The sequence below is a fragment of the Bos taurus genome, chromosome 16, assembly GCF_002263795.3.
Source record: "Bos taurus isolate L1 Dominette 01449 registration number 42190680 breed Hereford chromosome 16, ARS-UCD2.0, whole genome shotgun sequence".
Classification (NCBI taxonomy): Eukaryota; Metazoa; Chordata; class Mammalia; order Artiodactyla; family Bovidae; genus Bos; species Bos taurus.
The window spans coordinates 5877236-5904822 of NC_037343.1; the positions used below are offsets into that span (position 1 = coordinate 5877236).

The following is a 27587-nucleotide window of genomic DNA, read 5'->3' on the forward strand; positions in this document are numbered from 1 at the left end:
TTTAATGAGGTACTTTTAAAAAGTGATTCATTGGTCTCCCATCTCTCAGTTACATTTTCCCCATAATATTTAGTGCAAATCTGATTTATGATTCAAGATGAATTAAAAAAATACTTGATAAAATCAACAGAATTGAATTAATAAGGAAAAATCTGAATACATGTACACATTTTAATTTTACAACTGCATTTAACCAATGTTTTATCCACATTGAGGATACACCACCTTTCCTTCCCGACAAGTTGTTCAAAATGTATGCTCTGGTGTCACTGGACGATAACCACGTTGACACATAAATTCAATATTATCCTCTGTTTTAGAGTAAAGTTTTGTATCGTGTCTCCATCTTAACTGTATGTGATGTTTTCTCATTGTTTCTTCTGAAATTACACATGTCTCTAAAGTTAAAGAAAACAAACATAAACCTTTGAGTAATATGCAAATACTTTCTATAGAATTTCAGGGTTTCAAGAACTTTGGTCCAAAAATTCTTCCTCAAACATTTCCCAAACCAATACACTGAAAATGTATAATATAGGTTTCATCATATTAAAAAAGTTAATGTTATAAGAATGAGATACATTGTTTAGTGTAATCATTAAATGTTATAATGAAAGATTCACAATGTCAGTTATCATATGAAGAGCTTTCATAAAGGAACCGAACATGAAATTTTCTAACTTTATTTCTATATACAGATATTGATACTTGGTGGTCAAGCATGAAAAAGAATGGTTGTTATTTAATCCATAAAAATTCTATTATTAACAGTTAGACATTATGCTGTGTACAAGGATTATCCCAGGATCCAAGAGAAGTTTAAAGCGTTTACCTAAGCATTTTGGTGGTTCTGACCACTCTCCATTCTGACATACTACGTTTCTGTCTCCCCGAAGTTCATAGTAGGCCTGACACTGGTACTCAACAATCATTCCTGGAGGATTTACAGATTGCAGGAGTGAGGTAATGTCTCCGTTGTCTATTGGTGGAGGAGGCCCACATTTTCATTGAGAGCCAAAAAATAATGGCGTTTGCTTTATTCCAAGACCACAGCTAAAATTTTAAATGAATAAAATTAAAATGCAGCCAAAACCATAATATAAAAACTTGTGATTTCTGATGACAGAAATGATTTATAGAAGGAATTTTAATCACTTAATCAGAAATGCACATTTTAATACCTTATTTTTTGCCCCCATGGAAGCACATATTTTACATTAACAAATACGTATGCTTTGCTGTGTCCTGATTTTAAAACATGTTTTCTTTCAGAACATATATTGGAAAGATGGATAGCTAAGACAAAAAAAATTTACCCTTTTATACAACATGTTGCAGTGTCTGTGAAAGCAAATTTTAGCTTCTATTTCTGGACAAGATGAGGTAAAATATTTGTGCTTATAGCATCTGCTAAGTATTCCTTCTGCCAAATAAAGGTCCTGAGCATATTATAAAAACCAACACAGAAGACTGTGAAACAAGTAGAGAAGTCAATCTGCTTAGGGACCTTGGGATTCAAAGAGTTACACTGAAGAGAGTCCTTGGGTTTTTCATTTTGCCTTCTATGTATACTGAATGGGTCCCTGAGACTGAAACCTAGAAATAATACAAGTTCAGAAAGAAAAAAAGTCTCATGAAGCAGTTGATCTCTTTAAGAAAAGGCTCATAAAAGAGTAGCCTAGCAAGACACAAACAGTTTTCACAATACTGTCTTAGTCTGGAAAACACCTTGTATGCACCAGACCCAGAGACCCACAGAGACTAAACCAGAATTGTGTCTGAGTGTCTCCTGCAGAAGTATAGGTGAACAATGGGCTGCTACAGGGGCAGGGGCTCTGGGTGCAGTAGACTTGGGTATGGCATAAGCCTTTTTGGAGGTTGCAATTAACCCCACCGTAAAGCCGCTGGAAATTACACAGGACTGTTGAAACAGATTCTTGCTGCTGCTGCTGCTAAGTCGCTTCAGTCATGTCCAACTCTGTGCAACCCCAGAGACGGCCTCCTACCAGGCTCCTCTGTCACTGGGACAGATTCTTAGAGGGTACAAAAAAAAAAAAAAAAAACCTTGTGCACAACAGGACCAAGGAGAAAGAAGCAGTGATCCCACAAGAGACTGACCCAGACTTGCCTGTCAGTGTCCAAGAGTCTTCAGTAGAGGCATGGGTTGGTGGTGGCCTGCTGCAGGTTTGGGGGCACTGAGTGTAGCAGTGCATGCATAAGACCTTTTGAAGGAGGTCACCATTATCTTCCTTATCTCCACCATATTTGGCCATAGGTCAAAAAAACAGCAAGGGAACACGGCCCCACCCATCAATAGAAAATTGGACTAAAGATTTACCGAGCATGGCCCCTTCCATCAGACCAAGACTCAGTTTCCCCTAAGTCAGTCACTCCCAATAGGAAGCTTCCATAAGCCTCTTATCGTTTTCCATCAGAGGGAAGACAGAATGAAAACCACAGTCACAGAAAACTAACTAATCTGATCACATTGACCACAGCCTTGTATAACTCCGTGAAAATCCCAGCCATGCTGTATAGGGCCACTCAAGACATGGCAAAGAGTTCTGACAAAACGTGGTCCACTGGAGAAGGGAATGGCATATCACTTCAGTATTTTTGCCTTGAGAACCCCATGAACAGTATGAAATGCCAAAAAGATAGGACACTGAAAGATGAACTCCCCAGGTCAGTAGGTGCCCAATATGCTACTGGAGATCAGTGGAGAAATAATTCCAGAATGAAGAGATGGAAAAAAAGCAAAAACAATATCCAATTGTGGATGTCACTGGTGATGGAAGTAAAGTCTGATGCTGTAAAGAGCACTATGACATAGGGACCTGGAATGTTAGGTCCATGAATCAAGGAAAATTGGAAGTGGTCAAACAGAAGATGGCAAGAATGAACATCAGCATTTTAAAAATTAGTTAACTAAAATGGACTGGAATGGGTGAATTTGACTCAGATGACCATTACATCTACTACTGTGAGCAAGAATCCCTTAGAAGAAATGAAGTAGCCATGATAGTCAACAAAACAGTCTGAAATGCAGTGCTTGGATGTAATGTCAAAAATGACAGAATGATCTCTGTTCATTTCCAAGGCAAACCATTCAATATCAGAGTAATCTAGGTCTATGCCTTGAACAGTAATGCTGAAGAAGCTGAAGTTGAACAGTTCTATAAAGACCTACAAGAACTTCTAGAACTGACACCCAAAAGGGTGTCCTTTTCATTATAGGGGACTGGAATGCAAAAGTGGAAGTCAAGAGATACGTGGAGTAACAGGTAAATTTGGGGTTAGAGTACAAAATGAAGCAGGGCAAAGGGTAACAGAGTTTTGCCAAGAGAACACACTGGGCATAGTAAACACCCTCTTCCAAAACACAAGCAAAGACTCTACACATGGACATCACCAGATGGTCAATACCGAAATCAGATTGATTATATTCTTTGCAGCCACAGATGGGGAAGCTCTATACAGTCAGCAAAAGCACAACTGGGAGCTGACTGTGGCTCAGATCATGATCTCCTTGTTGCCAAATCATACTTAAATTGAAGAAAGAAGTGAAAATCACTAGATCATTCAGGCATGACCTAAATCAAATCCCTTACAATTATAGAGTGCAAGTGACAATTAGATTCAAGAGATTAGATCTGATAAGACAGAATGCCTGAACAACTATGGAAAGAACTTCCTGACTTTGTACAGGAGGCAGGGATCAAAACCATCCCAATAAAAACAAGTGAAAAGGGCAAAATAGTTGTCTCAGGGGGCCTTACAAATTGCTGAGAATAGAAGAGACAAGAAGCCAAAGGAGAAAATGAAAGATAAAATCATTTGAATGCAGAGTTCCAAAGAATAGCAAGGAGAGATAAGAAATCCTTCCTCAGTGATCAATGCAAAGAAATAGAGGAAAACAATAGAATGGGAAAGACTACAGATCTCTTCAAGAAAATTAGAGATACCAAGGAAACATTTCATGCAAAGATGAGCACAATAAAAGACAAAAATGGTATGGACCTAACAGAAGTAGGAGATATTAAGAATAGGTGGTAAGAATATACAGAATTATACAAAAAAGATCTTCATGACCCAGATAACCATGAAGGTGTGACACACACATAAAACCAGACATCCTAGAATGCAAAGTGAAGTGGGCCTTAGGAAACAGCACTGGGAACCAAGCTGGTAGAGGTGATGGAATTCCAGTTGAGCTATTTCGAATCCTAAAAGATGATGCTCTTTAAGTGCTGTGCTCAATATGCAAGCAAATTTGGAAAATTCACCAATGACCACCGGTCTGAGAAATGTCAGTTTTCATTCCAATCCCAAAGAAACACAATCCTAAAGCATGTTCAAACTACCATAGAATTGCATTCATCTCACTCAGTAGCAAAGTAATGCTCAGAGTTCTCCAAGATAGGCTTCAACAGCATGTGACCCATGAACTTCCAGATGTTCAAGCTGGATTTAGAAAAGGCAGAGGAAGCAGAGCTCAAATTGTCAACATCTGTTGGATCATCAAAAAGGCAAGAGAGTTCCAGAAATAAACCTACTTCTGTATTGACTAGGCCAAAGCCTTTGTGTGAATCACAACAAACTGTAGAAATTAAAGAGATGGGAACACCTGATGTGCCTCCTGAGATATCTGTATGCAGATGAAGAAGCCACAGTTAGAACCAAACATGGAACAACAAACTGGTTCCAAATCAGGAAAGGAGTACATGAAGGCTGTATACTGTCACCCTGCTTACTGAACTTATATGCAGAGTACATCATGCGAAATTCCAGACTGGATGAAACACAAGCTAGAATCAAGATTGTCAGGGGAAATATCAACAACCTGATATATGCAGATGGCATCACCCTTATGGCAGAAAGTGAAGAAGAACTATAGAGTCTCCTGATGAAAGTGAAAGGGGAGAGTGAAAAAGTTGAATTAAAACTCAACATTCAGAAAACTAGGTCATGTCATGCATAACATCACTTCATAGCAAATAGATGGGGAAACAATGGTAACAGTGACAGATATTAATTGGGGGCGGGGGGAGGGCGCTCCAAATCACTCCAGACTAGACTGGAACAATTAAATTAAAAGACACTTGCTCCTTGAAAAAAAAAGTTATGACCTACCTAGACAACATATTAAAATGCAGACAAATTGCTTTGCCAACAAAAGTCCATCTAGTCAAGGCTATGGTTTTTCCAGTAGTCATGTATGGATGTGAGAGTTGGACCATAAAGAAAGCTGAGCACAGAAGAATTAATGCTTTTGAAATGTGGAGTCAGGGAAGATTCTTGAGAGTACCTTAGAATGAAAGGAGATCAAACCAGTCAGTCTTAAAGGAAATCAGTCCTGAATATTCATTGGAAGGACTGATGATGAAGCTGAAGCTCCCATACTTTGGCCACCTGATGCAAATAACTGAAAAGACCCTGATGATAGGAAAGATTGAAGGCTGGAGGAGAAAGGGAAGACAGAAGATGAGATGATTAGATGGCATCACCAACTCGATGGATATGAGTTTATTTAACGTCTGGGAGTTGGTGATGGTCAGGGAAGCCTGGTATGCTGCAGTCCATGGGGTTTTAAATAGTCAGACACGACTGAGTGACAGAACTGAATTGATTTCATCTAGAAGCACAAGACGGCAGAAACCTAAGACCAATCCTTTCTATGCCTTGATCTACAGGGGCCAAGTAAGCAGCCCACATTTCCACCCACACAATGGGGGAAAAAGAAACCTCTGCCCTTTCTCCTGGTGTCAGAGGAGGCCAGGTGGGAACCTTGGACTTGCACCCTACATGACAGTAATAGAGGCCTGATTAATGAAGGAGTCTGATAATATCCTTAGTCTCAAGATATAAAAGCTCAAGTGTCCAAATACAGTTGAAAATCATTTATCAGACCAAAGGCCAGGTAAGGCTCAAAAGAAAAAAAAACAATCAACAGAAGATAACACTGAAATGACACAGATATTTAAATCATTGGATGATGGTTTTTAAAAGTCCAATCCAGTTGATAGATCTAGAAAATAGATTATTAGAAAATCACATGGTTCACCAATATATTGCAGTTGGCAGAGTATCAATAAGCTTGAATATAAACTAACTTTTAAAGTAGACTGAAAAGAAAATGGACATAGCTTAAAGGACCTTTGGGAAGATAGCAAAGAACTGTTGAACATGAAGTTGAAAATAATAAGAGATAATAATAATAATAATAATAATAATGGCTGACTTACCTATGCCATCATTTTCTGACGGCCTAAATGGAAATGAAATCCAAAAGAAGAGGGATATGTGGATATGTGTAGCTGATTCACTTTGATGTACAGTAGAAACTGCACAATTTTGTAAAGGAAATACACTCCAAAATTATTTTTAAAATATCATGGCCGAAAATTTCTCAAATAGAGCATATGACTTACCGACTAATCAAAAACAACTACATATTAAAACTGCTCAGTTCAGTACAGTTCAATCACTCAGTCATGTCCGACTCTTTGCTACCCCATGAACTGCAGCACACCAGGGTTCCCTGCCCATCATCAACTTCCAGAGTTTACCCAAACTCATGTCCATTGAGTCAGTGATGCCATCCAACCATCTCATCCTCTGTTGTCCCCTTCTCCTCTTGCCTTCAATCCTTCCCAGCATCAAGGTCTTTTCAAATGCCACACTTCTTCACATCATGTGGCCAAAGTATTGGAGTTTCAGCTTCAACATCAGTCCTTCCAATGAACACCCAGGACTGATTATATTTAGGATGGAATGGTTGGATCTCCTTGCAGTCCAGGGACCCACAAGAGTCTTCTCCAATGCCACAGTTCAAAAGCATCAATTCTTCGGCACTCAGCTTTCTTTCTAATCCAACTCACATCCATACATGACCACTGGGAAAACCATAGCCTTGACTACATGGACCTTTGTTGACAAAGTAACGTCTCTGCTTTTAAATATGCTGTCTAGATTGGTCATAACTTTCCTTCCAAGGAGTAAGAGTATATTAATTTCATGGTTGCAATCACCATCTGCAGTGATTTGGGAGCCCCCCCAAAATAAAGACAGTCACTGTTTCCCCATCTATTTGCCATAAAGTGATGGGACTGGATGCCATGATCTTAGTTTTCTGAATGTTGAGCTTTAAGCCATCCTTTGCACTCTCCTCTTTCACTTTCATCAAGAGGCTTTTTCATTCTTCACTTTCTGCCATAAGGGCTGTGTCATCTCCATATCTGAAGTTATTGATATTTCTCCTAGCAATCTTAGTTCCAGCTTTTGCTTCCTCCAGCCCACGTTTCTCATGATGTACTCTGCATATAAGTTAAATAAGTAGGGTGACAATATACAGCCTTGACATACTTCTTTGCCTATTTGAAACCAGTCTGTTGTTCCATGTCCAGTTCTAACTGTTGCTTCCTGAACTGCATACAGATTTCTCAGGAGACAGGTCAAGTAGTCTGTTTTTTACATCTCTTTCAGAATTTTCCTCAGTTTATTGTGATCCACATAGTCAAAGGCTTTGGCATAGTCAATAAAGCAGAAATAGATGTTTTTCTGGAACTCTCTTGCTTTTTCCATGATCCAGCAGATGTTGGCAATTTGATCTCTGGTTCCTCTGCCTTTTTAAAACCAGCTTGAACGTCTGGAAGTTCATGGTTCACGTACTGCTCAAGCCTGGCTTGGAGAATTTTGAGCATTACTTTACTAGCACGTGAGATGAGTGCAATTGTGCAGTAGTTTGAGCATTCTTTGGTATTCCTTTCTTTGGGATTGGAATGAAAATTGACCTTTTCCAGTCCTGTGGCCACTGCTGCCATGGCTGCGTGGTGCCAGAGCAATAAGCAGCAGAGAGGAGATATCCCTCATCCAAGGTCAGAAGCGTGGGCCATGAGGATATTCCCCACGTCGAAGGTAAGAGAAACCCAAGTAAGATGGTAGGTGCTGAGAGATGGCATCCAAGGGCAAACAGTCTGAAATCACAATCACAAAATCTAGCCATCTGATCACACGGACCACAGCCTTGTCTGCTCTGTGAAATTAGGCCATGCCCTGTGGGGCCACCCAAGACTGATGGGTCATGGTGGAGAGGTCTGACAGAATATGGTCCACTGGAGAAAGGAATGGAAAACCACTTCAGTATTCATGCCTTGAGAACCCCATAATCAGTATGAAAATGCAAGAAGATAGGACACTGAAAGATGAGCTCCCCAGGCGGTAGGTGCCTAATATGCTAATGGAGATCAGTGGAGAAATAATTCCAGAAATAATGAAGTGATTTTTAAAAAAGCAAAACAACACCTAGTTGTGGATGTAACTGGTGATAGAAGCAAGGTCTGATGCTGTAAATAGCAATATTGCATAGGAACCTGGAATGTTAGGTCCATGAATCAAGGCAAATTGGAAGTGGTCAAACAGGAGATAGCAAGAGTGAACGTCGACATTCTAGGAATCAGTGAACTAAAATGGACTGGAATGGCAGATGTCCATTGTATCTACTACCGTGGGCAGGAATCCCTTAGAAGAAATGGAGTAGCCATTATAGTCAACAAAAGAGTCCAAAATGTAATACCTCAATGCTATCTCAGAAATGAAAGAATGATCTGTGTTCATTTCCAAGGCAAACCATTCAATACCATGGTAATCCAAGTCTGTGCCCCGAAGAGTAATGCTGAAGAAGCTGAAGTTGAATGGTTCCATGAAGGCCTTAAGGCCTTAAAACTGCTCAGTGAATTCCAAATGAGATGGAGCCAAAGAACTTAATGTCAAAATCCATAATAATCAGTTCCTGTTGTGTTGTTCAGTCGCTCAATTGTTTCTGACTCTTTGCAACCCCATGGATTGTAACAAGCCAGGCTTCCTTGTCCTTCATTAACTCCCGGAGTTTGCTCAAAGTCATGTCCAATCTGTCGATCATGCCATCTAACCATCTCATCCTCTAATGCAGCTTCTCCTCCTGCCCTTAAATTTTTCCAACGTCAGGGTCTTTTCCAATGAGTCAGTTCTTCTCATCAGGTGGCCAAAACAGGAGCTTCAGTTTCAGCATCAGTTCTTCCAATGAATATTCAGGACTGATTTCTGTTAGGCTTGACTGGCTTGATCTCCTTGATCAGAGACTCTTGATCTCAAGAGTCTTCTCCAGCACCACAGTTCAGAATATCAATTCTTTGGTATCAGCCTTTTTTGCGGTCAAATATTCACATCCATACATGACTGCTTGAAAAAGCATAACTTTGACAATATTAACCTTTGTTGGTAAAGTGATGCCTCTGCTTCTTAACATGCTGTCGAGCTTTTCATAGCTTTTCTTCCAAGGAGCAAGTCTTAATTTCATGTTTGCTGTCACCATCCACAGTGATTGTGAAGCCAAAAACAATGAAGTCTCTCACTGTTTCCATTTTTCCCATTTTTGTATGCAGTGATGGAACTGAATGTCATGATCTTCATTTTTTGAATGTGGTTTTAAGCTAGCTTTTTCTTTTTTTAATTTAAATTTATTTATTTTAATTGGAGGCTAATTACTTTACAATGAGATGGGAGGGGGTTTCAGGATGGGGAACACGTGTAAGCTAGCTTTTTCAGTCTCCTCTTTCATCATTATCAAGAGGCTGTTTAGCTCCTCTTTGCTTTCTGCCATTAGTGTGATGTCATCTGTGTATCTGAGGTCATTGGTATTTTTCCGGGCAATATTGATTCCAGCGTGTGCTTCTTCCAGCCTGGTATTTTGCGTGATGTTAAAGTAGCAGGGTGACAATATACAGCCTTGACATACTCCTTTCCCAATCTTGAACCAGTTTGCTGTTCCATTCCAGTTCTAACTGGTGCTTTTTGACCTGCATACAGGTTTCTCAGGAGACAGGTAAGGTGGTCAAGAGTCCCTTCTTTTTTTTTTTTTTTAATTATAGTATTTTTTAAATTTTTTTTCTATTTTTTAAATTTTATTTTATTTTTTAACTTTACAATACTGTATTGGTTTTGCCATATATCAGCATGAATCCACCACAGGTATAAACGTGTTCCCATTCTTTTTAATAAGTTTCCACAGTTTGTTGTGATCCATAAAGTCAAAGACTTTCATGTAGTCAATGAAGCAGAAGTAGATGTTTTTCTGCGTTTCCTTTGCTTTTTCTATGATCCAACAATGTTGTTAATTTAATCTCTACCTCCTCTGCCTTTCTAAATTTAGCTTGTAAATCTGGACGTTCTTAGTTCACATGTTGTTGTAATTTAGTATGAAGGATTTCGAGTATTATCGTGCTAACTGGCCTTTTCCAAACCTGTAGCCACTGCTGAGTTTTCCAAATTTGCTGGCATATTAAGTGCAGTACTTTCACAGAATCATCTTTTAGGATTTGAAATAGCTCAGCTGGAATCTCATCACTTCTTCTAGCTTTGTTTGTAGTGATGCCCACTTGACTTCACACTCCAGGATTTCTGGCTCCAGGTGAGTGACAACACCATCATGGTTATCTGGATCATTAAGTCCTTTTTTGTACAATTCTTCTGTATAATCTTGCCACCTATTCTTAATATCTTTGCTTCTCTTAGAGGCATACTGTTTCTGTCCTTTACTGTCCCCACTACTACATGAAAGGTTCCCTTGCTATCTCTAATTTTCTTGAAGACGTCTCTAGTCTTCCCCATTGTATCGCTTTCCTCTACTTTTTTCTTTTTTCTTTTTTTTTTTTTTTGCATTGCTCACTTATCAAGGAGCAATCTTGTTTCTTATCTCTCCTTGCTATTCTTTGGAATTCTGCATTCAGATGGGTATATTTTCCATTTTGTTCTTTGCATTTTGCTCCTCTTCTTTCTCAGCTCTTTGTAAGGCCTTCTCAGAAAGCCATTTTGCATTGTTGCATTTCTGCTTCTTGGGGATGGTTTTGCTCACTGACTCCTGTACAAAGTTACAAGCCTCCATCCATAGTTCTTCAGGCACTCTCTCAGATCTAATCCCTTGAATCTTTTTATCCCTTCCACTATATAATCATAAAGGACCCGAATGGTCTAGTGGTTTGCCCTGCTTTCTTCAATTCAAGTATGAATTTCACAATAAGGACCTCAGGATAAGAGCACAGTCGGCTTCCAGTCTTGGTTTTGCCAACTGTATAGAGCTTCTCTATCTTTGACTGCAAAGAATATAATCATTCTGATTTCAGTACTGACCATCTCATGATGTCCATGTGTAGAACTGTCTCTTGTGTTTCAAAGAGGCTGTTTGCTATGACCCATGTCTTCTCATGTCAAAAATATTTTAGCCTTTCCCCTGCTTCATTTTGTATTCCAAGGTCAAACTTGCCTGTTACTCAAGGTATCTCTTAATTCCTACCTTTGCATTTCAGTGTCCTATATGAAAAGTAGATTTTTTTTTTTTTTTTTGCTTTCATGTTTAGATCTAGAATGTAATGTAGGTCTTCATAGAACCAGTCAAGTTAACATATTTTGACATTAGTGCATGGGGCATACACTTGGATTACTGTGATTTTAAGTGACTTGCCCTGAAAATGAATGGAGATATTTCTGTTGTTTTTGAGACTGCACCCAAGTACTGCATTTCAGAATCCTTTGTTGGCTGTGTGTGTTACTCCATTTCTCCTAAGAAATTCTTGCCCATAGTAGTGGATATAATGGCCATCTGAATTTAATTTGCCCATTCCTGTCCATTTGAGTTCACTGATTCATAAATCTTGATGTCATAATCAGTACCGTACTTTTTATGTCTATAGCATTGTAGTATAGTCTGAAGTCAGAAAGTGTCAATCTTCTAGCTCCTTTTTTCTTTCTCAAGATTGCTTTGTCTATTTTGGGCCTTTTGTTCTCCACGCAAATTTTAAGTTTTTTTTTTTTTTTCTAGTTCTGTGAAAAATTGCCATTGGTAATTACATATGGATTGCATTGAAACTGTAGATTGCTTTGGGTAGTATAGTCATTTTGACAATATTGATTTTTCTAATCAAAGATAGTGGTATATCTTTCCATGTGTTTGTGTCTTCAATTTCTTTCATTAGTGTCCTGCAGTTTTCAGATTACAGATCTTTTGTCTCATTAGGTTTACTCCTAGGTATTTTATTCTTCTCTAAAGAAAACATGTAGATGGCCAAGACACCCATGAAAAGATGTTCATATCACTAATTATTTGAAAGATTCAAATGAAAACTAGAGCATGATATCCCTTAACATGATTCAAAAGAGCTATCATCAAAAAATCCACAAACAATATGCTGGAGAGTATGTGGGGAGAAGGTAACCCTCCTACACTGTTATTTGAAACAGCTACTGTGGAAAACAGTATGTACATTCCTTTGAAAACTAAAAATAGAGCTACCATATGACCCTGCACCTTACCCCTGGGCATGGATCCAGTGAAAACCTTGGTCTAAAAGGAAACACATACCATAATGTGCATTGCAACACTGTTTACAATAGTCAAGATATGGAATCAACTTAAATGTCCATCAACAGAGAAATGGATGAAGAAAATGTGGTAAATATATACAATGGAATATTACTCATCCATTAAAAGAATGAAATACTGGCCTTTGCAAAAATACGGATGGACTTCAGATCAGATAAGTTGCTCAGTTGTGTCCGACTCTGCGACCCCATGAACCCCAGCACGCCAGGCCTCCCTGCCCATCACCAACTCCCGGAGTTCAGGAGACTCCTGTTCATCGAGTCACTGACGCCATCCAGTCATCTCATCCTCTGTCGTCCCCTTTTTCTCCTGTCCCCAATCCCTCCCAGCATCAGAGTCTTTTCCGGTGAGTGAACTCTTCACATGAGGTGGCCAAAGTACTGGAGTTTCAGCTTTAGCATCATTCCTTCCAAAGAAATCCCAGGGCTGATCTCCTTTAGAATGGACTGGTTGGATCTCCTTGCAGTCCAAGGGACTCGCAAGAGTCTTCTCCAACACCACAGTTCAAAAGCATCAATTCTTCAGCGCTCACCCTTCTTCATAGTCCAACTCTCACATCCATACATGACCACAGGAAAAACCATAGCCTTGACTAGACGAACTTTGGTGGCAAAGTAATGTCTCTGCTTTTGAACATGCTATCTAGGTTGGTCATAACTTTCTTTCCAAGGAGTAAGCGTCTTTTAATTTCATGGCTGCAGTCACCATCTGCAGTGATTTTGGAGCCCAGAAAAATAGTCTGACACTGTTTCCACTGTTTCCCCATCTATTTCCCATGAAGTGGTGGGACCGGATGCCATGATCTTCGTTTTCTGAATGTTGAGCTTTAAGCCAACTTTTTCACTCTCCACTTTCACTTTCATCAAGAGGCTTTTGAGTTCCTCTTCACTTTCTGCCATAAGGGTGGTATCATCTGCATATCTGAGGTGATTGATATTTCTCCCGGCAATCTCAATTCCAGCTTGTGTTTCTTCCAGTCCAGTATTTCTCATGATGTACTCTGCATATAAGTTAAGTAAACAGTGTGACAATATACAGCCTTGACGAACTCCTTTTCCTATTTGGAACCAGTCTGTTGTTCCATGTCCAGTTCTAACTGTTGTTTCCTGACCTGCATGCAAATTTCTCAAGAGGCAGATCAGGTGGTCTGGTATTCCCATCTCTTGAAGAATTTTCCACAATTTATTGTGATCCACACAGTCAAAGGCTTTGGCATAGTCAATAAAGCAGAAATAGATGTTTTTCTGGAACTCTCTTGCTTTTTCCATGATCCAGCAGATGTTGGCAATTTGATCTCTGGTTCCTTTGCCTTTTCTAAAACCAGCTTGAACATCAGGAAGTTCACAGTTCACATATTGCTGAAGCCTGGCTTGGAGACTTTTGAGCATTACTTTACTAGCTTGTGAAATGAGTGCAATTGTGCGGTAGTTTAAGCATTCTTTGGCATTGCCTTTCTTTGGGATTGGAATGAAAACTGACCTTTTCCAGTTCTGTGGCCACTGCTGAGTTTTCCAAATTTGCTGCCATATTGAGTGCAGCTCTTTCACAGCATCATCTTTCAGGATTTGAAATAGCTCAATTGGAATTCCATCACCTCCACTAGCTTTGTTCATAGTGATGCCTTCTAAGGCCCACTTGACTTCACATTCCAGGATGTCTGGCTCTAGTTCAGTGATCACACCATCATGATTATCTGGGTCGTGAAGATGCTTTTTGTAAAGTTCTTCTGTGTATTCTTGCCACCTCTTCTTAATATCTTCTGCTTCTGTTAGGTCCATACCATCTCTGTCCTTTATCAAGCCCATCTTTGCATGAAATGTTCCCTCGGTATCTCTAGTTTTCTTGAAGAGATCTCAAGTCTTTCCCATTCTGTTGTTTTCCTCTATTTCTTTGCATTGATCACTGAGGAAGGCTTTATTATCTCTTCTTGCTATTTCTTGAAACTCTGCATTCAGATGTTTATATCTTTCCTTTTCTCCTTTGCTTTTGGCTTCTCTTCTTTTCATAGCTATTTGTAAGGCCTCTCCAGACAGCCATTTTGCTTTTTTGCATTTCTCTTCCATGGGGATGGTCTTGGTCCCTGTCTCCTGCACAATGTCATGAACTTCATTCCATAGTTCATGAGGCATTCTATCTATCAGATCTAGGCCCTTAAATCTATTTCTCACTTCCACTGTATAATCATAAGGGATTTGATTTAGGTCATACCTGAATGGTCTAGTGGTTTTTCTACTTTCTTCAATTTAAGTCTGAATTTGGCAATAGGGAGTTTATGATCTGAGCCACAGTCAGCTCCTGGTCTTGTTTTTGTTGACTGTATAGAGCTTCTCCATCTTTGGCTGTAAAAAATATAATCAATCTGATCTCAGTGTTGACCATCTGGTGATGTCCATGTGTAGAGTCTTCTCTTGTGTTGTTGGAATAGGGTGTTTGTTATGACCAGTGCATTTTCTTGGCAAAACTCTATTAGTCTTTGCCCTGCTTCATTCTGTATTCCAAGGCAAAATTTTCCTGTTACTCCAGGTGTTTCTTGACTTCCTACTTTTGCATTCCAGTCCCCTATAATGAAAAGGACATCTTTTTTGGGTGTTAGTTCTAAAAGGTCTTGTAGGTCTTCATAGAACCATTCAACTTCAGTTTCTTCAGCATTACTGGTACTTTGGTCAATTTTGGTCACCACATACTAAAAAGAAATCAGTGATCCCTCAGGTTTCAGATCTGCTGCGAAACACATGTATGTAATACTGACATACTTCTTTCACTATATGTTACACACAAGTTTATGTCTCCTTTCTGCTTATGAATGTGAAGGATTTTTTTTTTCTATTTTTTTCCCCTTAGTCTAGCAAATAATAAGTATTTTCAAAGAATAAGCTTGTGGATTTTTATCCTATGTGTTACCATTTTTGTTTCCCAATTTATTAATGCTATCTTTTATTTTTCTTAATTACCTTCTCCTAGTTCTGGTTTATTTCATTGCCTTTCCCCAATATTTTTAATATAAATTTATTTATTTTAATTGGATGCTAATTACTTTATAATATTGTATTGGTTTTGCCATACATCAACATAATCCACCACGGGTGTTCACATATTCCCCATCCTGCAACCCCCCTCACACTTCCTTCCCTATACCATCCCCATACCATCCGTATACTTCCCTCCTCATATCATCCCAGTGCACCAGCCCCAAGCATCCTGTATCATGCATCAAACCTGGACTGGTGACTCGTTTCATATATGATATTATACATGCTTCAATGCCAGTCTCCCAAATCATCCCACCCTTTCTTAAAATTCCCTATGACTTTTCATCAATCATAAAATCAATCCAAATGCTTATATACCTGGAAATAACCCAGATAATCTTTTCTTTTCCTCATATCGGCTTCAGCTCATAAAATCTTCTCTCATTGAGTAGAATCCCCCCAACTTGATGTTTTCCAAATACTGTTTTGTTGCCAAAGCTTTGCACATAACTTGACTTGGGACACTCAACATTCACTCAGCTTACCAGAGACTGAAGCCCTGTTTCCAACCCTGGAAAAAACACATCTAATTGACAAATGTAAAAGTGATCCATGCCATTGTCCTCAGAACTTGTCAAAGTCAGAAAAGAAAAAGCATCTGTCAAAACCTACTTAAGCTAACATTAAAGGTAGGAGGTATAAACAGAAACTCAGGAGCAAAATACTTGAACAGATTGTAAAATGCTGTCATTTTGGTATTGAACAAGTCATTGGACTTTAAAATTTCCCCTCCTTCCAGTTTACATTAAAGTAGAAGGAAGCATCATTCCTTAAAGATGATTCTAGATCAGTGCAATTTGGTAAAAATAAAACACTTCTGACAATTACTGTTAAGTTTTGTTTATCTTGAAGGAAAGAACATCTGGAAAAGAGCACTTACCATAACATGCAGCTTTATTGGACCAGCCATCTTGACCACATACTATGGAGACTGTAGTGTGTCCATCTCGGTTCTCATACCCATTGAGACATTCATAGTCCAGCCTGTCGTTCAGCCTGAACCATGTGCCATCACTTTTGGCTCTGGTATTCTCAAATACTGGCCTGTCACAGGATTCTAAGGGATAATAGGATTGCAATTTCATTTCTGATATTATTTAGTGGGCAATTTGATTGAGTTTCATCTCAAGGGAAAAGGGCTTAACTAGTTAGTATGTACTAATCATTAAAAAAAAAAGCCAAGAAACCAGTGATATATCACTGTCCCAAAATAATTACTAAAAATGAAAAAAACATGTATTTCTATGCAACATTTTTCTCAACACTTAATGTCCCTGAATTATTTATTTTATGAACATGTTCCTGAGTTGTTATACTTATGCACTTTTCCAATGCAAGTATAAAATACAGTAGTATTATACTATTTTCATAACAGCATTTTATGAATTAATATCCCAAATTTATTAGCAGTTGTGACATATGTGCCAAAGAAAACTTAATTGGAAAAGTAATTTTTAAAAGGCAAGTTAATTTTTAAAGACTCCATAAAATTATTAGAATTCACGTGCTGATTTTCCTTTTCCATCTATATTTCTAATGGTTGTATATTCTTTTATACTTATCAAGGTTGAACACAGACATAGTTCTATTATTTATAGCTATTTACAAGAAAAGATGTTAATAAACAGTCTCAGTTTTCACTAACACCATAGGACTGATGTTAATAAAGGTTTAAATAATTTATTTCAAATTTCATAATGTGTGAAAGCAAAATTATACTAGCAAAACTATTAGATATATTTTTCATAAAAAGACTTAGAATGGAAAATTGTCATATATTAAAATCAAATAAGTTTGATATGAGGCAACTTTTTTCTTTGTTGAGGATGTAGTGTCTGTAGCAAGAATAGACATTGGAAAAAATAAAATGAAAACAGTAGAAAAGGATATTATAAATACACACTTCACTTAAAGTGAATATGTAAAATATCACTTCAAAAATATCACTGAATAGCTTTGAGATGAATAAGACAAACTCATTAATTTTTCTTAGAAAAGTTTCATAAACATCTCTGTGGTATTACAGGGAAACATTCAGCACAGCAGGATTTGTTCCTGTCTAGAAGTTTTTCTCTGTCTCCTCTAACTAGATGTTTATGAAGTTTTCCTAAAAGAGGATATTTCACAAAGATATACACCCTAGAGACTCAAACATATGAATTATACATCATATTTTGAAGCTTATGCACCATGGTCTCACATCTTTGCTTAAACACATAACCTTTAGGTTTAGACTTGAATTACTGTGATATTGAATGGTTTGCCTTGGAAACAAACAGAGATCATTCTGTCGTTTTTGAGATTGCATCCAAGTACTGCATTTCGGACTCTTTTGTTGACCACGATGGCCATTCCATTTCTTCTGAGAGATTCCTGCCCGCAGTAGTAGATATAATGGTCATCTGAGTTAAATTCACCCATTCCAGTCCATTTCTGTTCGCTGATTCCTAGAATGTCAACATTCACTCTTGCCATCTATTTTTTGACCACTTCCAATTTGCCTTGATTCATGGACCTGACATTCCAGGTTCCTATGCAATATTGCTCTTTACAATATCGGACCTTGCTTCTATCACCAGTCACATCCATAGCTGGGTATTGTTTTTGCTTTGGCTCCATCCTTTCATTCTTTCTGGAGTTATTTCTCCACTGATCTCCAGTAGCATATTGGGCACCTACTGACCTGGGGAGTTTCTCTTTCAGTATCCTATCATTTTGCCTTTTCATACTGTTCATGGGGTTCTCAAGGCAAGAATACTGAAGTGGTTTGCCATTCCCTTCTCCCGTGGACCACATTCTGTCAGATCTCTCCACCATGACCCGTCCATCTTAGGTTGCCCCAAGGGCATGGCTTAGTTTCATTGAGTTAGACAAGGCTGTGGTCCTAGTGTGATTAGATTGACTAGTTTTCTGTGAGTATGGTTTCAGTGCGTCTGCCCTCTGATGCCCTCTTGCAACACCTACCGTCTTATTTGGGTTTCTCTTACCTTGGGCGTGGGGTATCTCTTCACAGCTGCTCCAGCAAAGTGCAGCCATTGCTCCTTACCTTGGACAAGGGTTATCTCCTCACTGCCGCCCTTCCTGACCTTCAACATGGGATAGCTCCTCTAGGCCCTCCTGCGCCCACACAGCCACGGCTCCTTGGACATGGGGTTGGTCCTCCCCGCCACTGCCCCTGGTCTAGGGTGTGGGGTAGCTCCTCCCACCCGCCGCCCCTGGCCTCGGGCTTGGGGCGTGGGTATCTCCTCCCGGCCGCCGTCCCTGACCTCAGACGCAGGGTAACTCCTCTCGTCGCCACCCCTGACCTCGGAGACGGGGTAACTCCTCTTGTCGCTGCCCCTGACCTCGGATGCTGGGTATCTCCTCTAGGCCACCTCCCCTAACCTCAGATGCGGGGTAGCTCGTCTTGGCCATTCCTGTGCCATCACAGTCTGGTACTCTCAGACGCTGCCCCTGACCTCGGACGTGGGGTAACTCCTCTTGGCCGCCGCCATTCGGGCATGGGGTCCTCCTGGCTGCTGCCCCTGACCTCGGACATGGAGTGGCTCCTCTTGGCTCCAAGCCAGGCTTCAGCAATGCATGAACGGTGAACTTCCTGATGTTCAAGCTGGTTTTAGAAAAGGCAGAGGAACCAGAGATCAAGTTGCCAACATCCGCTGGAACATGGAAAAAGCAAGAGAGTTCCAGAAAAATATCTATTTCTGCTTTATTGACTATGCCAAAGGCCTTGACTGTGTGGATCACAATAAACTGTGGAAAATTCTGAAAGAGATGGGAATGCCAGACCACCTGACCTGCCTCTTGAGAAATCTGTAGGCAGGTCAGGAAGAAACAGTTAGAACTGGACATGGAACAACAGACTGGTTCCAAATAGGAAAAGGAGTTTGTCAAGGCTGTATATTGTCACACTGTTTATTTAATGTATATGCAGAGTACATCATGAGAAACGCTGGACTGGAAGAAATACAAGCTGGAATCAAGATTGCCGGGAGAAATTTCAATCACCAGATATGCAGATGACACCACCCTTATGGCAGAAAATGAAGAGAAACTCAAAAGCCTCTTGATGAAAGTGAAAGTGGAGAGTGAAAAAGTTGGCTTAAAGCTCAACATTCAGAAAACGAAGATCATGGCATCCAGTCCCATCACTTCATGGGAAATAGATGGGGAAACAGTGTCAGACTTTATTTTTCTGGGCTCCAAAGTCACCACAGATGGTGACTGCAGACATGAAATTAAAAGATGCTTACTCCTTGGAAGGAAAGTTATGACCAACCTAAATAGCATATTCAAAAGCAGAGACATTACTTTGCCAACAAAGGTCCGTCTAGTCAAGGCTATAGTTTTTCCTGTGGTCATGTATGGATGTGAGAGTTGGACTGTGAAGAAGGGTGAGCGCTGAAGAATTGATGCTTTTGAACTGTGGTGTTGGAGAAGACTCTTGCGAGTCCCTTGGACTGCAAGGAGATCCAACCAGTCCATTCTGAAGAAGATCAGCCCTAGTATTTCTTTGGAAGGAATGATGTTAAAGCTGAAACTCCAGTACTTTGGCCACCTCATGTGAAGAGTTGACTCATTGGAAAAGACTCTGATGCTGGGAGGGATTGGGGGCAAGAGGAGAAGGGGACGACAGAGGATGAGATGGCTGGATGGCACCACTGACTCGATGGACGTGAGTCTCAGTAAACTCTGGCAGTTGGTGATGGACAGGGAGGCCTGGCATGCTGTGATTCATGGGGTCACAAAGAGTCGGACACGACTGAGCCACTGATCTGATCTGATCTGATCTTTAGTCTTAGGATTAGAGACTGGCTCTCAATCAAGTTCAAGAAGCATAGAGAGTCCAACACAGGGTAAACCCAAGGAGAAACATGTCAAGACACATACTAATGAACAGAGATTAAACACAAAGAAAGAATATTAAAAGCAGTAACTAGCCAAAGCAATCTTGAGAAAGAAAAAGACAGTTAGAGAAATCAACTTTCCTTACTTCAGACTGACTACAAAGCTATAGCCATTCAGACAGTATGGTACTGACACAAAAACAGAATTATAGATGAGTGGAACAAGATAGAAAGCACAGAGATAAATCCACATACCTATAGATAGCTTATTTTTGATGAAGGATGAAAGATAATGCAATGGGGCAAAGACAGTCTCTTCTATAAGTGCTGCGGGGGAAACTTCACAGCTACATGGAAAATAATGAAATTAGACTACTTCCTAACATAATATACAAAGATAAACTCAAAATGGATGGAAAACACAGGCAGCACACCCTATGTCATATATCACAACAAGATCCTCTATGACCCACCTCCTAGTGTAGTGGAAATAAAAACAAAGATAATCATGTGGGACATAATTAAGCTTAAAAGCTACTCCACAGCAAAGGAAACTATGAATAAGGTGAAAAGACAATGCTCAGAATGGGAAAAAAATAATAGGAAATGAAACAACTGACAAAGCATTTATTCCCAAAAGATACAAGCAGCTCATATAAATCAATACCAGAAAAACAAACAACCCAATGAAAAAGTGGGAAAAAGACCTAAACAGACATTTGTCCAAAGACCTACAGTGGCTAATAAACACATGAATATATTCTCAGCATCACTCATTATTAGAGAAATGCAAACCAAAACTACAATGAGATATCACTTCACACCATTCAGAATGGCCGTAATCAAAAAGTCTACAAATAATCAGTGTTGGAGAGGGTGTGGAGAAAAGGGAACCCTCTTGCATTGTTAGTGTGAATGTAAATTGATACAGCCACTGTGAAGAACAGTATGGAGAGTCTTAAAAAATGAGGAATAAAACCACTATATGACCTATGAACACCAGTCCTAGGTATATACCCAGAGGAAATGAAAATTGAAAAAGACACATGTACCATAATGTCCACTGCAGCTCTATTTACAACAGCTAGGACATGGAAGCAACATAGATGTCCACTGACAGATGAATAGATAAAGAAGCAGTGATATATATATATATATATATATATATGTGTGTGTGTGTGTGTGTGTGTGTGTATATACACACACACAATGGAATATTACTCAGCCATAAAAAGGAATGCATTTGAGTCAGTCCTAAAGGGTTAGATGAACATAGAGCCTAATATTCAGAGTGAAGTAAGTCAGAAAGAGAAAAACAAATGTCATATACTAACACATATACATGGAATCTAGAAATATTGTATTGATAAACCATTTGCACAGCAGCAAACATAGATAGCATATTCAAAAGTAGAGACATTGCTTTTCCAACAAACGTCTGTCTAGTCAAGGCTATGTTTTTTCCTGTGGTCATGTATGGGTGTGAGAGTTGGACTGTGAAGAAGGCTGAGCACTGAAGAATTGATGCTTTTGAACTGCGGTGTTGGAGAAGACTCTTGAGAGTCCCTTGGACTGCAAGGAGATCCAACCAGTCTATTCTGAAGGAGATCAGCCCTGGGATTTCTTTGGAGGGAATGATGCTGAAGCTGAAACTCTAATACTTTGGCCACCTCATGCGAAGAGTTGACTCATTGGAAAAGACTCTGATGCTGGGAAGGATTGGGGGCAGGAGGAAAAGGGGACGACAGAGGATGAGATGGCTGGATGGCATCACTGATTCGATGGACATGAGTCTGAGTGAACTCCGGGAGTTGGTGATGGACAGGGAGGCCTGGCATGCTGCGATTCATGGGGTCACAAAGAGTCAGACACGACTGAGTGACTGAACTGAACTGAACTGAACTGAATAGAGATACAGATGTTGAAAACAGACTTATGGGCATGGCTGGTAGGGAGGAAGTAGAGGGTTAGCATGCAAATTTACACTACCATATGTAAAATAGTCAGTCAATGGAAATTTGCTGTATGACTCAGGAAACTCAAACCAGAGCTCAGTAACAACCTAGAAGGGTGGGATGGGCCAGCAGCTGGGAGGGATGTTCATATGGGAGGGGACATGGGTAAATCTATGGCTGATTCTTGTTGATGTTTGGTAGAACCCAACATGGTACTGTAAAGCAATTATCCTTCAATTAAAAATAAATAAATATAAAATAAACAACCACCCAACCCGAAATTCCATATGCCAAGGGTCCCAGGAGGAGGCTCGCTTATGCATGCGTGAGATAAAAGGCAGACAGATCTCTGTCTTGACTGTGATGCCTACAGTGGCTCATGAACCATCGCAATTCCCTCTCCGCTGCATTCCAGGAGCCAGGTAAAACCTGTCTTAGAAAATCATGCATGGAGCTAAGTCCTTTTGTGAAAGACACAGGAGGACTGCTGTCTGCTTCATTCACACACCCTTCCACCCTGTGGCCAGATTCCTGTGGTCACAACTGACTCAGAGGGAAGACCAACCTTTGACAGACCACCAGTGAGCTTGCACAGAAATTTGGCTTAATTCTGTGACCCAGTACAGGAACACAAGATTAAGATGTAGTGTTACTTTGGGGGAAACAAAGGACAGCTGTCAGTACCATTTCTGGTGCACTAATGTATCTAGACAAGACATAGAAGCACAGAAATTCTGACAAAACAGGGATGAGAAGTGTCAGCAGGTGCCACTATAGAAGATCTGAGATAGTTGCAGTCTCTAGAAGGGTTGAAGGAAGTTGTCTCTCACCCAAAGGAGACTGATATTTAATTAGAAAAACAGCACCACAAAACTTTAAGGAACATGAACTTAAAGTATCATGACACCAGCAAAGTATAAAAATCTTCAGTATTTACATCCAAAGTTTGGAGATCTGTGGTTTACCCAGTGAAGAATTCAAAATAGCTGTTTTAATCAGTGTGCTACAGAAAATACAGTAAGATAGTTGAATAAAAGCATAAAAACAATAAATAATTGAACAATAAAAATGGACAGAACAAGCAGTTTAACTAAAATATGCAAGTCGTAAAAAAAAAAACAAAAACAGAAACTCTGGTGCTGAAGGATCCAAGGATGAAATGAAAAAAATTCATTAAAGAACATCATCCTCAGAGAGAAAACATCAGAAGAATCTGTGAGATAGATGACATACCAAAGTTATCCTTTCAAGGGAGATTAAAAACAAGACAAAAATATTTTTAAAAGAATGAAAAAGAACAAAGAAAGGCTGCATTATCTATGCTACATTGTCAACAGAACCAATTTGCAAATTATTGAATTCCCAGGAGGAGAAAAGGAGATGAGGTAGAAAATATATTTAGAGAATAATGTCTAAGAACTTCCCAAATCAAGGATGATATTTGAATATCTAAGTTCAGGAAGCTTACAGGTGCTCAAACCAAATCAATATAAAACATCCTCTACAACACATAAACTTGCAAAATTCAAAGAAAAATAGAGAAGTCTTCAAGCAGCATGAGGAAAAAACAAACAAGCTAACACAAAATATATATATATATATATTGAAATTTACTAGGGAGCCTTCATTTGGATCTAATCGTATTTCTCAGCAAAAACCTTGTGCTCCAAGAGAAAGTGGTATGAAATATTCCAATTGTTGAAAGAGAAAACTGCCAAAGAATAATATTTGAAAATATCATTCAGAAAAGAAAAGAATATAAAGACTTCACCAGACCAACAAATACTGAGAAAATTGAATACAACTAGACCTTCCTTGATGCGGACATAGCAACCCACTCCAGTATTCTTGCCTGAAGAAGCCCATGGACAGAGGAGCCTGACGGGCTGCCACCCGTAGGGTCACAAAGAGTCATACACAACTGAGGTGACTGAGCAGGCACACAGACCTTCCTTACTGAAACACTAAAAGGAATTATTTAAGCTGAAGTGAAAGAATTCTAATTAATTTCATGAAAACACATAGTACACTGGTAAATTTAAGTGTGCATTCACATTCAGAACACAGTAGTACTTTGATATGGAATGTTAAACATTTAACTGTTTAAGAGTTAAAGTGCAAGAATATAAACATAACTATAGCTACAATTATTTTTTAATTAAGTACACCCTATAAGAGGCAAATCATGACATCCAAAAGATAAAATGGGGAAGGGTAAAAGGAAGGATACTTAATATGTGATTGCATAAAATACACTATTCTCTCTGGAAGATGCTTTACATAAATCTCATGGTAAACAAAGCAGGAATCTATACTAGATTCACAAATGGTAAAGAGAAGCTTATAAAAGGCATACTACTATAACAAAAATTATGAATTCACAAAGGCAAACAGTCAGAGGAGGAAAGGAATTAGGAAACTATAAAACATCCTGTAAAAAAAGATAATATTAATACATCCTTAACTATCAAAAATTACTCTAAATATAAGGGATTGTGTGAGTGCATGCTAAGTGCTACAGTTGTGTCTGACTCATTGAGACTCAATGGACTGTAGTCCTATAGGCTCCTCTGTCCATGGGATTTCCCAGGCAAGAATACTGGAGTGGGTTGCCATTTCCTTCTCCACTATTTTCGTCTATCTCAATGAAATTCTTAAGTAATTTCTTTGAATTACTTTCAGACAAATCATCGATATCCATTATTTGGGTTCGGTAACTGAAAAACTATTGTGTTTCCTCTGTTAATATTTTAGTCCTTTGATTTCTTTGTCCCTTGAAGTCTCATGTTGCTGTGTTTGCATTTATTTTATTTTTTTAACTTTTTATTTTGTATTGGAGTCTAGTCTATTAGAAAACCATGTTTGATAGTTTCAGGTGAACTGCAAACGGACTCAGCCATACGTTTACATGTATCCATTCTCCCTCAAACTCCCCTCTCATCCAGGCTGCCACATAACATTGAACGGGGTTCCACATGCTATACAGAAGGCCCTTGTTGGTTATCCATTTTAAATATAGCAGTGTGTACATGTCCATCCAAACTCCCGATCGGTTTCCTCCATTCTTCCCCCACCCCCTTGGCAACCATAAGAGACTTCATTCTCTAAGTCTGTGAGTCTCTTTCTGTTTTGTAAGTAAGTTCATTTCTATCATTTCATCTCAGATTCCACATATAAGGGATGGCATACAGTATTTCTCCTTCTCTGTCAGGCTTATTTCACTCAGTATGACAATCTCTAGGTCCACACATGTTGTAGCAAATGGCATTATTTCATTCTTTTTAATGGCTGAATCTGTTGTATATGTGTACCTTATCTTCTTTATCCATTCCTCTGTCAATGGACACTTAACTTCCCTCCATGTCTTGGCTACAAAGACACAACTTCTAATGAATTATTTGCTTCATATAAGTCTTATACCTTTCTTGTTAAATTTCTTTTTATTTTATAATTTTGTTGTTACTAATTACTTGTTTTACAATCCTATTTGTAGCTGTTTATTTTTATAATTGACTAAAATTGCTGATTTTTATATATTTATCTTGCCGCTAGAAGCCTAGCCAAATTATCTTTTTAATTCTTTTGTTAATATAAATTTATTTATTTTAATTGGGAGCTAATTACTTTGCAATATTGTATTGGTTTTGCAATACACAACATGAATCCGCCACAGGTGTACACGTGTTCCCCATCATGAACCACCCTCCCACCTCCCTCCCCATACCATCGCTCTGGGTCATCCCAGTGTGCCAGCCCCAAGCATCCTGTGTGTTTGCATTTAAAGAAGCAGTCACTCCCTCCAGTCTTTACAGACTGTCTTGGGGAGGGAAGTACACTGTCACATTGATAGGGATTTTGAGACTTTTTCAGACCTTTTTTTAAGGATACACCTGTCCCATGTACTCAATTCCTTCTAGGAGAGAATTCTGAAGCTTGTATGCTTCTATCAACACAGCAAAGACAGTCTCTGTGCCGACAGTTTTCTGGCTGCTTCCCTGGTGCAATGCCAAATGCTTACATTCGTGTGCTTTCTCACAGACCCACAGGGACAGGTTGGTTTCTAGATGTACCACAGGCCATCTGCAAAGGTTTAAATGTCACCATGGGGACCTAGACAGGGAGCTGGCCCTGGGGAGGGGATGTGGATGAGATGAGGGGCCCAGGGGTGAGCAGGACCACAAGCACGATGTCTGCAATGGTTTGGGGTCTCTGGTGGGATCTCCACATGGTCAGTGGGACCCATGCTCCTTGAAGAATTCTAGCCCTGGAGGCTGTGGTCCTGGTCTCTCCCCATCCCCCAGCCATGAAGGTGACCCCAGTGTCCTGGATAAGAGGAGAGAGAAGTGTGCTGGAAGATGAGGCCGCCACCCTTGCTCACATGCTCTTATTTTCCCCACAGGTAAAATCCTGTGCTGAGGGGTCTGTCTTGGCACTAAACAGGGCCACTTCAGGGGCAAAATGAGGCTACTCCTCTAACCCTCAGTGATGAACCCAGTCTTGAATCTTTGTGCTCTAGCAGCATGCTGTCATTTGTCTGTTAGCCTCCTGGACCCCCACAAAGATCCTCTTATCCACAAATGATGGTCAAAGTCTGCGTTTATATCAAGAGAGACAGTGAGACTCCTGCCATCTTTCTGACCTCACTCTGTTATTACAGGTTTCTTCTTTGTGGATCCTTTCTTATTTTCTTGAGCAATGTCTATTAATAGGTACATGTATTTTGTTATATACTTATCAAGCAGTCCATAGGTGCACTCATAGACACTTGTAAACAATAAAATTAAATAAGCCCTTTGGCAAAATAAGAGGTTGATATAAACATTTTGCAGTGGATAATACAGCTGAGTCTTAGAAAATTATGAACACACTGGGATCTCAGCCCAGTTTACTCACTGACACGGATGCATCTGGGAGGAGGAGACCAGCCACTCTCTGTGCAGGTCATTGTGTTCTGATTATTTTGAAGACTGTAGCCTTCATAGCAGCGAACTCTTACAGTTTCACCCTGTAAACATTTTTTTTCACTACTTGGGGTATATCTGTTTCCCAAATTATTGAAAAAACATTCTCCTAAGGATCATAAAAATAACATGATAGAAAAAAACATAAATTTGTTAAAATAGTACATTAAAGATTAACCTTATAGAATTTAAACGTGAATGCACTAGTATTCAAATATAACATGTAACACTAAAAATGAAAGCGAAAAAACATTCGCCTAAGGATCATAAAAATAATATGATAGAAAAAAACATAAATTTGTTAAATAGTACCTTAAAGATTACCTTATAGAAGATATTTGGCAAAACTAATACAATTATGTAAAGTTTAAAAATAAAATAAA

The 27587-nt window shown here is 39.2% G+C and overlaps 1 protein-coding gene across 1 annotated transcript; it reads right to left on the reverse strand.

Annotated features, from left to right (window-relative positions):
- On the reverse strand, window positions 1-27327 carry LOC112441815 (complement factor H-like). Its single transcript, XM_024976668.2, has 4 exons — window positions 27137-27327; window positions 23447-23456; window positions 833-1005; window positions 1-398 (listed from the first exon to the last, which is right to left on the reverse strand). Exons 1-4 carry the CDS (start codon window positions 27186-27188, stop codon window positions 247-249), a joined length of 387 nt encoding a protein of 128 aa, XP_024832436.1. The 5' UTR covers window positions 27189-27327; the 3' UTR covers window positions 1-246.
- Between the last annotated feature and the right edge of the window lie 260 nt (window positions 27328-27587).